We start from the raw sequence: 16,364 nt of genomic DNA on the forward strand, positions 1-16,364 counted from the left end.
TACAAACATTCAACAAAACTCTAGTAGTGAAAGTTTAACCAAGTAAGAGTACAAACATTTTGCTGTATACATGGGCTTTTTGCAGAACACATTTATTCTGATATTTCCTGTACAGTATCTATAGTCATTAAGTCTTAATAAGAACATAGGAATTGCGATAGCAGAAGAGATGAACAGTCGAGTCTAAGAATCCTGTTCCTGATACTGGCCAACTCTGTAGAGAGGCGTATAAAACCCTCACAATGCAAATGCATTAATTGTAGAAAACTCTAAAATTGGGGGAAATACCATCCTGTTCCCATTGGTGATCATCTGGTATTCTGAAATATAATGACTGGGTGCCATTAATAGTATCCTACCTGTTATGATTATAGATTGTTCTTCATATGGGATAAAAAGGTTTAAAAAAAATTTGGCATGTTTAGTCTTGAAAAAAGAAGACTGAGGGTTGATCTGATAAGTCTTCAAATATGTTAAGGACTTTGATATAAAGAGGACTGTGATCAATTGTTCTTCATGTCCACTGAAGGTAGGACAAGAAGTAGTGGGCTTATCTCCAGCAAGGGAGATTCAGGTTAGCTATTAGGAAAAACTTACTCTAAGGGTAGTTAAGCTCTGGAATAGGCTTCCAAGGGAGGTTAGGAAATCCCCATCACTGGAGGTTTTTAAACAGATTGGACAAACACTGGTGAAGGATAGTCTAGGTTTACTTGGTCCTGCCACAGTGCAATGTGGCTGGACTTGATGACTTCTTGAGGTCCCTTCCAGTCTTACATTTCTATGGTTCCATATCTCTAATCCTCTTTAGAAACTTAAGCTATTTGCTTCAGCATACTGCAGTTCCATGCATTCTGTAACTTAATCATACATTATTGTCCCAATTTTCAGATGTTCAAAATTAAATGTAAGCAGCCTGATTTTTGAAGGTGCCAAACACCCACAAATTCCATTAACTTCATTGTGCTTTGGGAGAGCTCAGCACTGCCAAAAATAGGCCATTTATATTAAAGTACTCATTTGTCCCAGTGTTTGTGTTATGACAAACTTAATTAGTTTTCTTCTTTATTTTTGTTCAGGAAGTGCTCCATAACCTGGGTGGGATTGAAAGTCTAGCCCAGGTAAAATATTCTTTTATTGTTTTTGTCTGTTATCTTACACAATAGTTAGTTTTTGCAAAGGAAAGAATGAAATGTATTGTAAAAGTGTTATTCTTTTGGCACATGGAGAGAAATAAATTTGTTCTCCGATTAGCACCTGGATAAGTACGTGTGGTTACCCATTATGCCCAAAGCAACTGTACATGTAATTTAGTAGGGTGCACCAATGACATTTTCTTCCAGATAATTGGATTAGACAGTAGCTAGTTTGCTAAAGTGAAAAAGACTATTAAAGGTCAACACATGTTTGGCTCAGTCATGAGAATAAGTTCTAGGATTCTGAGGGAAGGGTGTGTAAAGTCCCCGACTGACTTCTCTGAACGAATAACAAAAGTGACAGAAACACTATTAGTTTGAAATAAAAGCACACTGAAAGGACTGCTTTTCACAGATTGCTGTGCTTTAATTAATGAACTCTGTTAGGGTTTTTTTTTTTATATCCTTGCTTCCTGTCATGGATGGATATAAACTGTTCAGGAAGGACAGGCAGGGCAGAAAAGGTGGGGGAGTTGCATTGTATGTAAGGGAGCAGTACGACTGCTCAGAGCTCAAGTATGAAACTGCAGAAAAACCTGAGAGACTTTAGATTAAGTTTAGAAGTGTGAGCAACAAGGGTGATGTCATGGTGGGAGTCTGCTATAGACCAGCGGACCAGGGGGATGAGGTGGACGAGGCTTTCTTTCGGCAACTCACGGAAGTTACTAGATTGCAGGCCCTGGTTCTCATGGGAGACTTCAATCACCCTGGTATCTGCTGGGAGAGCAATACAGCGGTGCACAGACACTCCAGGAAGTTTTTAGAAAGTGTAGGGGACAATTTCCTGGTGCAAGTGCTGGAGGAACCAACTAGGGGCAGAGCTCTTCTTGACCTGCTGCTCACAAACCAGGAAGAATTAGTAGGGGAAGCAAAAGTGGATGGGAACCTGGGAGGCAGTGACCATGAGATGGTTGAGTTCAGGATCCTGACACAGGGAAGAAAGGAGAGCAGCAGAATATGGACCTGGACTTCAGAAAAGCAGACTTTGACTCCCTCAGGGAACTGATGGGTAGGATCCTCTGGGAGAATAACATGAGGGGGAAAGGAGTCCATGAGAGTGGCTGTATTTTAAAGAATCCTTATTGAGGTTACAGGGACAAACCATCCCAATGTGTAGAAAGAATAGTAAATATGGCAGGCGACCAGCTTGGCTTAACAGTGAAATCCTTGTTGATCTTAAACACAAAAAAGAAGCTTACAAGAAGTGGAAGATTGGACAAATGACCAGGAGAGAGTATAAAAATTTTGCTCGGGCAAGCAGGAGTGAAATCAGGAAGGCCAAATCACACCTGGAGTTGCAGCTAGCAAGAGATGTTAAGAGTAACAAGAAGTGTTTCTTCAGGTATGTTAGCAACAAGAAGAAAGTCAAGGAAAGTGTGGGCCCCTTACTGAAAGAGGGAGGCAACCTAGTGACAGAGGATGTGGAAAAAGCTAATGTACTCAATGCTTTTTTTGCCTCTGTCTTCACGAACAACGTCAGCTCCCAGACTACTGCACTGGGCACCACAGCCTGGGGAGGAGGTGACCAGCCCTCTGTGGAGAAAGAAGTAGTTTGGGACTATTTAGAAAATCTGGACGAGCACAAGTCCATGGGGTCGGATGCGCTGCATCCGAGAGTGCTAAAGGAGTTGGCGGTTGTGATTGCAGAGCTATTGGCCATTATCTTTGAAAACTCATGGTGATCGGGGGAAGTCCCGGACGACTGGAAAAAGGCTAATGTAGTGCCCATCTTTAAAAAAGGAAAGGAGGAGGATCCTGGGAACTACAGGCCAGTCAGCCTTACCTCAGTCCCTGGAAAAATCATGGAGCAGGTCCTCAAGGAATCAATTCTGAAGCACTTATAGGAGAGGAAAATGATCAGGAACAGTCAGCATGGATTCGCCCAGGGCAAGTCATGCCTGACTAATCTAAATTGCCTTCTATGATGAGATAACTGGCTCTTTGGATGAGGGGAAAGCAGTGGACGTGTTGTTCCTTGACTTTAGCAAAGCTTTTGACACTGTCTCCCACAGTATTGCCAGCAAGTTAAAGTAGTATGGGCTGGATGAATGGACTATAAGGTGGATAGAAAGTTGGCTAGATTGTCGGCTCAACGGGTAGTGATCAATGGCTCCATGTCTAGTTGGCAGTTGGTATCAAGTGGAGTGCGCCCCAAGGGTCGGTCCTGGGGCCGGTTTTCTTCAATATCTTCATAAATGATCTGGAGGATGGTGTGGATTGCACCCTCAGCAAGTTTGCAGATGACACTAAACTGGGAGGAGAGGTAGATATGCTGGAGGGTAGGGATAGGATACAGAGGGCCCTAGACAAATTAAAGAATTGGACCAAAAGAAATCTGATGAGGTTCAACAAGGACAAGTGCAGAGTCCTGCACTTAGGATGGAAGAATGGCTTAGCAGCAGTTCTGCAGAAAAGGACGTAGGGGTTACAGTGGATGAGAAGCTGGATATGAGTCAACAGTGTGCCCTTGTTGCCAATAAGGCCAATGGCATTTTGGGCTGTATAAGTAGGGGCATTGCCAGCAGATTGAGGGGCGTGACCGTTCCCCTCTATTCAACATTGGTGAGGCCTCATCTGGAGTACTGTGTCCAGTTTTGGGCCCCACACTACAAGAAGGATGTGGAAAAATTGGAAAGAGTCCAGCGGAGGGCAACAAAAATGATTAGGGGACTGGAACACATTACTTATGAGAAGAGGCTGAGGGAACTGGGATTGTTTAGTCTGCGGAAGAGAAGAATGAGGCAGGATTTGATAGCTGCTTTCAACTACCTGAAAGAGGGTTCCAAAGCGGATAGATCTAGACTGTTCTCAGTGGTAGCAGATGCGAGAACAAGGAGTAATGGTCTCAAGTTGCAGTAGGGGAGGTTTAGGTTGGATATTAGGAAAAACTTTTTCACTAGGAGGGTGGTGAAACACTGGAATGCGTTACCTAGGGCGGTGGTGGAATCTCCTTCCTTAGAAGTTTTTAAGGTCAGGCTTGACAAAGCCCTGGCTAGGATTATTTTTTTAGTTGGGGATTGGTCCTGCTTTGAGCAGGGGGTTGGACTAGATGACCTCCTGAGGTCCCTTCCAACCCTGATATTCTATGATTCTATGATTCCCTTGCATAGCATTCCATGTTGCTCGATGTGACTTTGGTCATGGCAAATTAAAAGAAAAGTCTCTGGGGCAGTTGCTGTGAAAAGGACAAAATAAACAGAAATATAATCTTGAAAAAAATCAAAATGCATAATATTTTTTGTTCTGCACAAAATAGTTTTTATTTTTCCAGGTTTAATTCTTGCAGACAAAAAGGGTAGCACATATTATGTGATGATACAACTGTTTGGAACACAGAAGCTAGCATTCTGGAATACAGCATTGATTAATTTAGTCTCATGATCCAGGGAAGCCAAAAAGCCTTTGTAATGCATCTTATGTTAAAGGTTTTCATGTTCCATTTTGTGAGAAGTAAAAATGGAATCCTGGTAAAAAAAACTAAAATTATTTGACTGTTGGTCATGGGTGCATGTCCGTGGCTCCCACTGTGCCCACATTGGCTCTCCAAATCTAAACAAATTCAATTTCAAAGAGTAAAGCTCTCACTTGAGAGTACACTTGTGCGTCCCACTCGTGCTATCTTGGTGTTGGTATTGAATCCTTCCTCTCAATTAGACTCCCTTTATGCTCAGGGTTTAAAATATTCAGCTCTTAAGGTTCACAATGAAGTTTGCTCAAGTGTTTACTGTCACATCAAACTGCCCACATACAAATATCTCCAAATGTCAGAAGTTATTGCTATTTTTTTACACCATTAAATCCATTAGTCTAATGGCAGCAGTACAGCTATGTACCGTGTGTTGTATTATAGGACCAGCAGTTGCACGCTTATAGTTAAAATTACATAATAGTTTTCATTCTAGCCCGTTTTCACTTGCTCATAGCTTTCTAAAACTTTCACCTTCTGTGCTGAATATTTCAGGTTTGGTCTCTGCCTGAAGGTGAATTATTTTTAGAAATGAAATCTTAGCAGTATGATATTTCACTACAGCACTCAATTACTAAGTTGTTGCTGAGAGGTTAGTACAGGCTCATAGGTTTTGTGTGTGAAGTATGGGTGTGCAGATTAGTAAACTGGTATTAGTGAGGGTCCTGTCTATGTTAATTTTGCTTCTAGAGAGAAGAAATCATAAGTGATTGTGAACTTCCAGCACAGACTGTGAAAGACTGACACCCTAGAATATGCTGTTTGGGTTATATGCTGTTATTTTTGTAGCCCCCATATTTCCTCCCAATAGCTTTCATAAAAGTCATGTGGAGACCTGTCTAAAACTTTGGATTCTGAAATCATTACTATGTGCTGCCTCATCAATATTCTATGACATTTAAATTGCGTAGCTAGCTGGTTGTTTGAAAGGAAATTGCACTCATCTTACTTAAGGCAGCAGTCTAAAAGAGTAAACTCATGGCAGAGATTCTTCTTAAAAAAGAGAATGATTGGTATTAGTCTTACCAGATACTGGTAAATACCACAAAAGCACTGCACATTTCAACATAGTTTGTAGCATAACCCTTGACTGTGCCTCATTATGAGAAATTTGCTCATTTTAGATGCAAATGTGCCTTTGTCCAGGAAACATCTGGTATACTATGAGTGTCACTAAATTGTTGATATCAGAAATGCTGAGCCTTAAAATGAAGTTTCTAATTAATTCAAGCTCTCTCCTCTACTATATGTTCTTGTTGTGTTCCTCATTGTAGTTATTTGCTTTTGCTTTTAAAGTCATTTTGGCTTTGGCAGTCTGAAAAATGTGATCTGGCAGTCTCTGCTAAATGGTGATACAATAGTTCAGTTCTTCACCTTTGGAAACCTGATGTCATATTGCTCAGTTTACCTGAAATAGTCATCATACAGTTTGCAGTATAGAATATCAGGGTTGGAAGGGACCTCAGAAGGTCATTTAGTCCATCTCCCTGCTCAAAGCAGGACCAATTCTGAGTTTTTGGCCCCGATTCCAAAATGGCCCCCTCAAGGATTGAACTCACAACCCTGGGTTTAGCAGGCCAATGCTCAAACCACTGAGCTATCCCTCCCCTCTGTAGCTGCTCATAGGAACCCAACACTGTACTAACAGAATAGTTTCAGGTCACTGTTTAGGTATTGGGATGTTGGAACAGCATTATGTGCCAAATGAAAAACAAATGCACCCAAAAGTACACCTGCTATTGCAGACTGTACCATGATTGGATTCATTTTCCCCCAGCGTAACCCGTGGTGGCAGTTAGTCCACATGAAATAGGATTGCAAGTTGCCAACAACCCCACCTGTGCCTTCAAGGAGCTTGGAATGGGCTAGTTTACTCCCAAAAGAGGATGATGCAGAGCTGGGAATAGATCCTGGATATTTAATATAAAAGAGCCATGTTTCATCTACTTAGCCGCAGTCTTTTAGAAGGAACATGCCAAATTAGTCGCTTCTGTAATCCACACTAATATAGTAAGGCTTTGTGTCACTCTCCAGTGGCTAGCTAGACCACATGTAGAAATGTATGATTCTGATGTGTCTTCTGTGCTAGGGTGTCTGGTGTGTTAGCTCAGGTGGTGCGGCTCATGTTGTTAGATCCAGAGGTTGCCCAGTTCAGTTGCTGGAAATGACCCAAATGGGCATTAGTACATTTATAAAGCTCTGCACTGATACAAAATTTGTATCCACATCCGATCTGCAGCTATCTGCATCCATGGATGTGGATAGCTGAGATGATTATGCTATCCGCAGATTTGCAGGGCTCTAGATATAAAATGTGGCTCCGCATCCATCCGCGATCCACAAACACGGTCCATGGATATTTGCAGGGCTCTATAGGTTTAGCTAAGCTATAGGTAACAACTAAACCATATTCTGCTCTTCTAGCGTGGAACAGAAACCAAAAATCTGATGCTTAGCATTTGATTGCTGTCTCACAAATATTTGTGCAACCCAGCAGGCAAGTAAGTGTGTGTTGAGTCTCTCTGGCTGTTCCATACAGAAGATAATATAACTCTCCCCACCATTTACTCCTGTGACTGAAGTGGAAGAAGATTGTGCTATGGACCTGGAGACTGTGGTTCTTTCTCTGCGTCTGACCCACGTTGGATGTGTGTTTCGGAACTATATATATGTATGTAATATAAAAATTCGTTTAAGCAGCCTGGAATCAATGTTCGAGTGATTTTGTATTGCAAAACATTGTATTTAGAAGTGAATGTAGATGTTATGTTAACAGTGTTTTATTGTTGCATTTTTAGTGTTTCTGCTTTGGTTAATGGGAACTATCCCATTAACAATAAAGTGTGGCACTTCATGAATGTTTGTGAGTCTGAGAGAAATGTGTAGGAGATTTTGCTCCAAAAATCAGAACTTAATTTAATACACTTATCTTTCAAGAAAGCAATCCTTATTCTGAGTGATGTAACATTAGCATTTACGAGGGACTGGATGCCTTGGGGCACTGCTAATACGTTATAGAGCTTTTCACTTATAGGTCACCAGTTTGTTTGACACCTGTCCAGTTCAGCAGGAATTAAATTGTTCACATCTAATGGATGTTTGGTGGCTCCCATATGAGATGAGTTTAGTGGGTCCCAGTTCCAGCTCCCACATAATAAATGTGATGTTGTGCTTTGCACTAGATTTCAGTGTCTTCTGGGCAGTAGCTCTCTTACTATGTGTTTGTACAATGGAACCACTGATGTTGGAAGGGTCTGTTAGTGAGATCTCCTACATCAGGAGTCAAAATCATGTTACTGATAAATTTGTGAACTTGCAGCACTGTACCTGTCACACATACGTTGGAGGAGGCCTGGGGAAGTTCAAGAATCAGCAGACCAAAAAACATAATTTATTGTAAAATTTTCAAAACCATCTACGTGACTTAGGAGTCTAAGTCCTGTTTTCAAAAGTGGTATAGGCAATTACAAGCCCAAGTCCCATTGATTTTCAGTGAGAGTTAGGCTTCTAAGTACTTAGGTCTGTTGTGGAAAGGGGACTTAGGCTCCTAAGTCATATAGGAGTTCTGGAAAATGTTATCCTTAATTAAAAAAAACCTCTCATTTTTTGGACCAATCTCATAATTTTTTGTGGTCTGATTTACTATTTTTGAACTTTTGGGGTTCTCAATATGGCAGTACTGTGGGGGTGGCTTTGGATTGGAGGGGTGAATGGTTTTTCCATGCTTTGAAATTGTCTTGGAAAAATATTAAACAGTAAGGCTCAAACTTTCAAAGCTGTCATGGGAATTTAAACAATGACCTCCTTTTGTAATGCACTTTGAGATCTACTGATGAAAAACAGTACATAAGAGCTAGGTGGTACTATTATTATTACACATATCATTGCATATTCTTGATGTGATGTGCTTCGCCTCATGTGAATTTGCAGAACAAAATAGGTGCTAGGATATCAGCCACAGCTCATCCACGCCAAGTTTTTGGAACCCCCTCTTCAATGTATCGAGAAGCAAAGCGATCCCACTGTCTGCCAGGCTAATGTTTAAGTGATGCAGAGGTTTTATGAGGCCTTCTGTACTGAGGTGAATTATATCCTTATAAAAGAGTACTTCTGTTGTAGTGTTTGATTATGTATGGTGTGTAGTACAGTTTTCAAATATGCAGTTCCTAACCTTACTGTAGTACTTTAACTATACTTCAAGTATACTTTAAGTATACTTAAAGATTTTTGAATAATCACCTCTGATATAGTAAGGTGCCTTTGGAACTTTCTTCTCTTCTTGGTACATAACAGCCAAAGTTTGTTAATCTTCAGCTTGTACTATATAGCAGGGACAACGGATTCTTCCTAAAAGTGCGTGTGGGGGAGGCATGAGGTCCTGTCCACTCCGTGGCCCTACCCCTGGCCAAGCCAGAAGTCGGAGCCAGGGATTGGGGGGGCCAAAGAGCAGCCCCTGGCCTCTATCCCTGCCTCCCAGCCCCCCGCCCAGGATAGATGGAGGGTCCGCAGATCCCCAGAGCAGTCTGTGTGGCTCTGACTCTGACCCGATTCCGGCTTCTGGCCTGGCATGGGGGCAGGTCCTTGTGGGCCGAAGAGTCTCAGCTAGACCATAGTAAGAGCCACCCACAGCTGCCTGGGCTCCCTGGGCCGCTCTTACCCAGGCCAGGATCCAGCTGCTAGCCTGGCCAGGGAGCAGGGCCTTGGGGAGAAGAGGAGAGGCATGGGGCAAAAAGTGGAGGGGATCCTGTTCTGATGTCCCTGCTACACAGTCCGTCTTTTGTCCTTTGCACCTAAGGAGATGGGTGATGGGTAGGGCTGGGTAGTGATGGTGTGGGATTCTGGAGAGGAGCTTAATTAATTCCTGTTAGGTTATTGCTGGGTTATTTGAACAGTTAACTCAGTAACTGATTGGTCTGTTTATTTACAAATATATTTTAAAAACTAGTTCAAAACCTCCAGAGCATTGACTGAACTCTCTTTCATCATAAAGTAGTAAACAGGAAGAGGGCAATTAACTCAGGTAGGTATTGTTAATTAGCAATGACTATTATAATCAGAATTGTAATGGAAAAAGCTAGTTTCTACCATAACTGTGGAGAGTGTAATATCTCTTCCTAATGGTGTAGTGCGGTGGCTCTGAACCTTTCCAGGCTACTGTACCCCTTTCAGGAGTCTGATTTGTCTTGTGTTCCCCCGGGGTTCACCTCACTTAAAAACTACTTGCTTACAAAATCAGACGTCAAAATGTGTCACAGCACACCAATACTGAAAAATTGCATACTGTCTCATTTTTACCATATAATTATAAAATAAACCAACTGGAATATAAATATTGTACTTATATTTCAATGTATAAGTATATAGAGCAGTATAAACAAGTCATTGACTGTATGAAATTTTAGTTTGTACTGATTTTGCTAGTGTTTTTCCCTGGAAGATCTGTGTTTACCCCCAGAGCCAGTGGTACATGTACCCCTGGATGAGAACCACTGCTGTAGTGTCCTGCAGCCATAGCAGTTTATAGTCTATTGTGAAGCTGGTGCACCACCTAAAGGCAATGCTCGTGAATAGCACTTTAAAATCTATACAGTAAAACCTCCATTTTACAAACACCAATCTTACAAATGACCAGTTATACAAACCATTTTTCTCTATGGAAAAATAAAAATCACATAATGAAAGTAATATTGATGAAGAACAAGTTGGCATCCTTTCACATTCAGATGCCTTCAGTGCATTGCAGATCACTTTGCAATAGTTTGAAGGACATGAAAAAGTGATAGATTGCAGCATACTGTGACGTGTGCACCCTATCAACTGTAATTTTGAGATGTTAAATTTTATGAACTTTTCCATATATGAACTCGTCAATCCCCAGTTAGTTTGTAAAATAGAGGTTCTACTGTATATATGTTAACATTGTATTTTGTCCCACCTACAGTATATGGAAACAGTAGCAAATGGATATCTTGGATATGGAGAAGAGCAGCATAATGTAGACAAATTGGTCAACATGACATGTGAGTGTTGTAATTGACCTATGCTCTTATAACCTTAATATGGATGAGGAGAAAAGTTGATATGACAGATTTAGGGATGCTTAAAATATTTGCAAATGGTTTAGCAGTTGTGGTGTTGCTAGACACTTTCCAGTCATGGTCATGCAAAAGAGAACAGTACTTGAGTAGACGAAAGCACAACGCATTAGCACATCTTACTCTTGTACACCTGTAATATTGCTTCTGAAGAAATTGACACTTCTTTGTACATTAAAATATTGAATAACATAAATTGTCATGTCAAGAACATATGCAATTTCAGAGTGTAAGTCAATGTTTTAGACCTGTTATTTTATTACTCTATTAATAAAATGAAAAATCTTAAATTTGAGACACTCAGTTTATGTATCCGATGAAGTGAGCTGTAGCTCACAAAAGCTTATGCTCTAATAAATTTGTTAGTCTCTAAGGTGCCACAAGTACTCCTTTTCTTTTTGCGAATACAGACTAACACGGCTGCTACTCTGAAATCAGTTTATGTGATTTCCTTCATTTCACAGATATTTTTCAAAAACTCTCTGCTGTTAAAGATCAAAGAGAATGGGTTATAGGCAGTGGAGCACATAAAGTAAGTGGTTTAAATCACAATCAGCTACCTGTGTGAATGATTTATGCTTCCCAAATTTGATCAAGCTGGGATCAAATTCCCTCCATTTTCCAAATGATTGTAACATAAGCTAACATCAGTTCTTTGACTTGTCAGTCTGGGCTAAGATCATCTGAATTGTCTCTTTTTATGTCAGCTGCTGAGATGTTTGTGTTGGTCTTATGCACAAATTGTGGATCATTTCATTGAGTTAATTTAGCCCTTTAAACATTTTGGTAAAGCTTGTTCCTATAAAGGCAACATCAAATTTACTTTGTTAAACTATATATTATTAAGATATAAATAGTCTTGAAATATCTGCTATAAACAAAAGTCTTGATCCTACAATTGGGTCTCTAAGGGTGTCTCTTCAGCACAAACTCTGGGACTCTCCCATGTTACAGGGCCCTAGGGCCTGGGCTCCAGCCTGAGCCCAAATATCTACACTGCAGTTAAACAGACCCTTAGCCCAAGCCCCACAAGCCTAAGTCAGCTGGCACAGGCAACCTGCGCGTTTTTAATTGCAGTATAGACATACCCTCCCACAGACGTGTGTGGAACACCATTGACCTCATTTGGGCTCATCATGATGGCAGGGGTGTGCATTTAGTGGATCTGTTTGTAGATTTGGGTCCAAAATTAGAAACAGTTGAGATCAGTACTAGTGCAACTAGTGGTTCATGGTATAAGTTTGCTGCTGCAAAATGAAGGCAATTTTATTTTACATCATATGGTTCAGGAGAGAAAAAAGCAGACCATGAAGTAGGGCAAGCTTACAACAAGTAAAAATGGAAAATTGGTTATATTTTAGAAAACCACAAATGCATTTATAAAAATATTAAATACATACATTACTTATTAAGATATGAGTTATTAACAGAATACATGTGAGGCCTTAAAATTACAAACATAATTATTTTAAATATAAACTAAAAAACTTTTTACTTGGTAGGACCTAAGTTCAGAGTTCTCAGTGTCTTGCAGCAGCAGATGCCACCCTTAGTACTTTAAGTAGGACAGATGCTTTATCCTGCTTGAGTTGTTTCAGATACTGTGTTGACTATTGGAGGAGAAACATGCTTTCCTGTCCTTAAGACTTGGCAAGTATGGAAAAGAGCAAAATGCTTTTCTGATACGTTTATTTGAAATCTCTAAGGCTAGTCATGCATTCTATGTTGATTTAGTGTCTTTGTTAGATTTTATATTTATTTATTTTAATGACATTTAAATTTTACTGAACAAATATGCATGTTCAGGGTCCTAATTGAAAAACACATCATTTATATAGATTTATCTTTTTAAATCTCTAATTTTCCAGACTTTAGTAAATTTGCTAGGAGCCAGAGACAGTAATGTGCTGTTGGGAACACTCCTTGCTCTTACTAGCTTAGCAGAAAGGTAAGTTCATTTTAATAACTATTGTTTGCAATTAATCTCAGCTCTTGCCAAAATATTGAAGCTGACATTTACTGAGGGATAAGTGTTACTGTACAAGCTAAAGTCTCTGTCCTGAAGAGCCGTATGCATATGCTTATGTTAGTCTGTCTGGAGTGGCTCACAACCATGAGTGCCTACCTCAGGGTAGATTGTCAAAAACAGGGCATACACCCAAAACAGGTGGTAAATTCTATAATTAGATTTCACCAAGCCAATGACAAATATGAACTCCTAGATCATTGTAACAAGTCTTACCATGGAGTCACAGACAGTCCCCTTAGACTCTCCAGTCTATTTTGTCACCTGTGGAAGCTGGACTTAGTGATGAATGGTCACTTAGGCCAAAAAAACCATGAAATATTCAGGTTGCTTCCAGTCACTTACCCCAGATCAATTGGTACCCTAGATTTTACACTAAAGACAACACTTTCAGCCAATCCCATAATAAACCATCTAAAGGTTTAATAACTAGGAAAAATAAATAAGAGTTATTTACAGGTTAAAGTAAGCAAACAAATATGCACAAGTGAGTTACAATCTAAATTCTAAGAGTGACAGAGCTGTAGTGACAAGGAGTCTGGTGACACTTTAAAGACTAATAGATTTATTTGGGCATAAACTTTCATTGGTAAAACACCACTTCTTCAGATGCATGGAGTGAAAATTACAGATGCAGGCTTTATATAATGACACATGAAGGGAAGGGATTTACCTCACAAGTGGACAACCAGTGTTGATAGGGCCAATTCAGTCAGGGTGGATGTAGTCCACTCCCAATAATAGATGAGGAGGTGTCTATTATAGGAGAGGCAAAGCTGCTTTTGTAATGAGCCAGCCACTCCAAGTCCCTATTCAAGCCCAAATTAATTTTGATTGTTCTTCTGGATGGGCGGGAGAAACACCCTTCCCATCTGATTTCATATGTTTAGAGCAAACATTTTCAAAGTCCTAAAGCAAAACTTATATATTTCCTTATAGCATTGAATACAGAAATTACAAATAAGATAAATGCATGCAGCAATTTACAAATATTCCGTAGAGTCTAAACACTAAATAGTCTTATAAGACTAATACCTATTTTGAGCAAAACTAACACATAAGTCAACTGGTCTGCTCTGCTGCTATGAGTTTGTCAGTTCATATCTAATGCCTACAGCATTGGTCAGAGCTGGCACTTGGTTTATCAGCATTACAGTTTAACTTTACATTGTTAATGTAACAATTATAACAAATAGTGGGACAACACAGTTTGAAAAGTACATATATAAGCCTTTGCAGGATCAGGGCCTTACTCTTTCCAGTTGTTTAAATACACATAGCCCCTGATCCTTCAAGACAGATCCTATACCCATGTTGGAGCACTTTGCAAGATTGGGGCTATGCAGTCCCATCCCGCAGTCTCTATGCAGGCCTTGGTGTTGATTTTCTCCATTATTATTCTATTGACTTCCAAACTTGGAGAGCAACTTTATGCTTTGGAGATTTTACACAGAGAAAGACAAAAGTGAAAAGAGTAGAAAGTTGATACAATCAATTGTGAGAAGTCCTCTTCTCTTCTGTCAAAATAGAAGGCATTTGAAAAGTATTTTGGTTTGCATTCTCTCTTAACCCACCCCCGAGATAATCAGAATAATAATCTACAGATATTTTGGTCTTCCATTTAATTTTACACTAGGAGTGAAATACATTTATCTTGCCTGACTATCTTTAACCTGATATTGAAAGGTTGTTCATTTTCAAATACCATTGAACAAATCACACCTGTAAAGACCAGAATTTTTCACTCCCAAAAGAACATGTAAATTCTCCGGTTTACTTAGGCCATGTCTACACTTACAAGCTTACAGTGGCACAGCTGTACCGCTGCAAGAGCATTCGTGTAGCCACATTAGGCTGACAGGAAGAGAGCTCTCCTGTCGACATAATAAAATCAGCTCAATGAGTGGTGGTAGCTATGTTGGCAGGAGAGCTTCTTCCGCCGACATAGCGCTGTGCCTCTGAGCACTTATGCTGGCAAAATTTATGGTCCCTCAGGGGTGTGGTTTTTCACACCCCTGAGGGACAAAAGATTTGCCAACATAAGTGCTAGTGTTGACATCACTTAAATGTAAAATCTATTCTCAATTCAGAAGAATGCTTATTCAAATCCCCACTAGTGAAGATAAGGGCTGAATTTATAATCTGTGCTTTTTTAAAATCCATTATTGTCTTCAGCAGCTTTCTAGAAATGCTGTTATCTTTGTCAGAATAATTAGGCCACTTTCAGTTAACTCTGCTTCTTTTAGTACATTTGAATGGGGTTTTTTTCCTTGTAGTAATTTAAAGCTGATTTTCCCTCACTTGAGTACTCTTTAATACTCTCTTTTAAATGATTTTTAAGGATTCTTAATTTTATCTGAAAAGAACATCCTATATAATGGATAAGCAGTTATTTCAAATTAGAGCACTATGTCAGGAGAGAAGTAAATCCTTAACTTTAAGCAATAAAGTCAGTAAGACTTAAGCACGTATTTAAGTGTTGTTCTGAATATGGATACTTTCTCGAATCAGGGCCTAGATTATTATAATCTGCTAGAGTTCAAGAATTTGGTGATTATGATGCCCTGTAAATTCAGTTATTCACTTGTAAGTTGCAGCTTCCATTGAGTATTCCTCATATAAACTACTTTTATTTACACTTACATGGGCTAAGCAAAATAGTAATAGAATATAATACAAATATGAAGACATTATATTTGCATAATAAAAAATTAAACCTCAGCTTTTGTAGTTAGTTTTTTCAAAGTTAGTTTTCTAAGAATATTAAATATTTAACCTTTTTTCCTCATTTACCATGTTAATGTTTCACTAAAACAATCTATATTATAAAAAAAATAAGAGTAAACTTTTGCAGTTTCAGTGTGGAATCAACTTATTTTTGTATTTTTAAACCTTCATATACAATATGACATCAATACTTGAGCCATAAGGAAAGACAGCGACCCAAAGCAATGGATGATTAAATTAAATAGAAATAACACTTGTTTTTCATATAATTTTATTTTATATAAATATCCAAAATTTTTCCATTTGTAGCCCAGAATGTAGGGAGAAGATCAGTGAGCTAGCCATTGTAGAACACTTGCTGGTGATATTACATGAATATGACTTGCTATCTAAAAGGTAGGACCTTATTTTTATAGACTAATTATGTTAAATACTTTTCTGTTTTAAAATTTATTTTGATATACAGACATATTGTATTTATTTAATTAGAGTGGTAAAGTTTCAAAGCTGTGGCATTTAAAATCCGATATTGATGCAGTAAAATGTTCTTTGGTGGTTATCTAGTACATGTTAATTGTCTGTCTTCCCATTGATGGGTTACATCCTAGCCTACAATTCAGCATAAATGGACTATAAAGCTAAAGGATAGCTGAGAATTCCCTGGGCACTACACCACAAGAGCATGCTGGATTGTGGTATTTCACTTGGGGGCCATTATAACCTGGCGAAAATTACAGCAGCCTTGAAACTGCCTTAGTTTATATTTGGGACTGGTTCAGATCCCAACAGTCTTGTGGAGCAGAGGTGCACAAAGATATTCCCACCTACATTAAAGTCATCAGCTCAGCTGGACTTGA

The 16,364-nt window shown here is 39.3% G+C and overlaps 1 protein-coding gene across 3 annotated transcripts in view; it reads left to right on the top strand.

Moving 5' to 3' along the window:
* NEK10 (NIMA related kinase 10) overlaps positions 1–16,364 on the top strand; it is a 178,153-nt gene that overhangs the window by 24,728 nt on the left and 137,061 nt on the right. For all 3 annotated transcript variants that reach the window (XM_043509011.1, XM_043509009.1, XM_043509010.1), the window contains 5 exons: positions 1,077–1,118; positions 10,601–10,679; positions 11,219–11,286; positions 12,623–12,702; positions 15,817–15,903. In XM_043509011.1, the coding sequence (XP_043364946.1) occupies positions 1,077–1,118; positions 10,601–10,679; positions 11,219–11,286; positions 12,623–12,702; positions 15,817–15,903 (356 nt within the window). The remainder of the gene's footprint in view (positions 1–1,076; positions 1,119–10,600; positions 10,680–11,218; positions 11,287–12,622; positions 12,703–15,816; positions 15,904–16,364) is intronic.

Source organism: Dermochelys coriacea, chromosome 2 (genome assembly GCF_009764565.3).
Source record: "Dermochelys coriacea isolate rDerCor1 chromosome 2, rDerCor1.pri.v4, whole genome shotgun sequence".
Taxonomy (NCBI): domain Eukaryota; kingdom Metazoa; phylum Chordata; order Testudines; family Dermochelyidae; genus Dermochelys; species Dermochelys coriacea.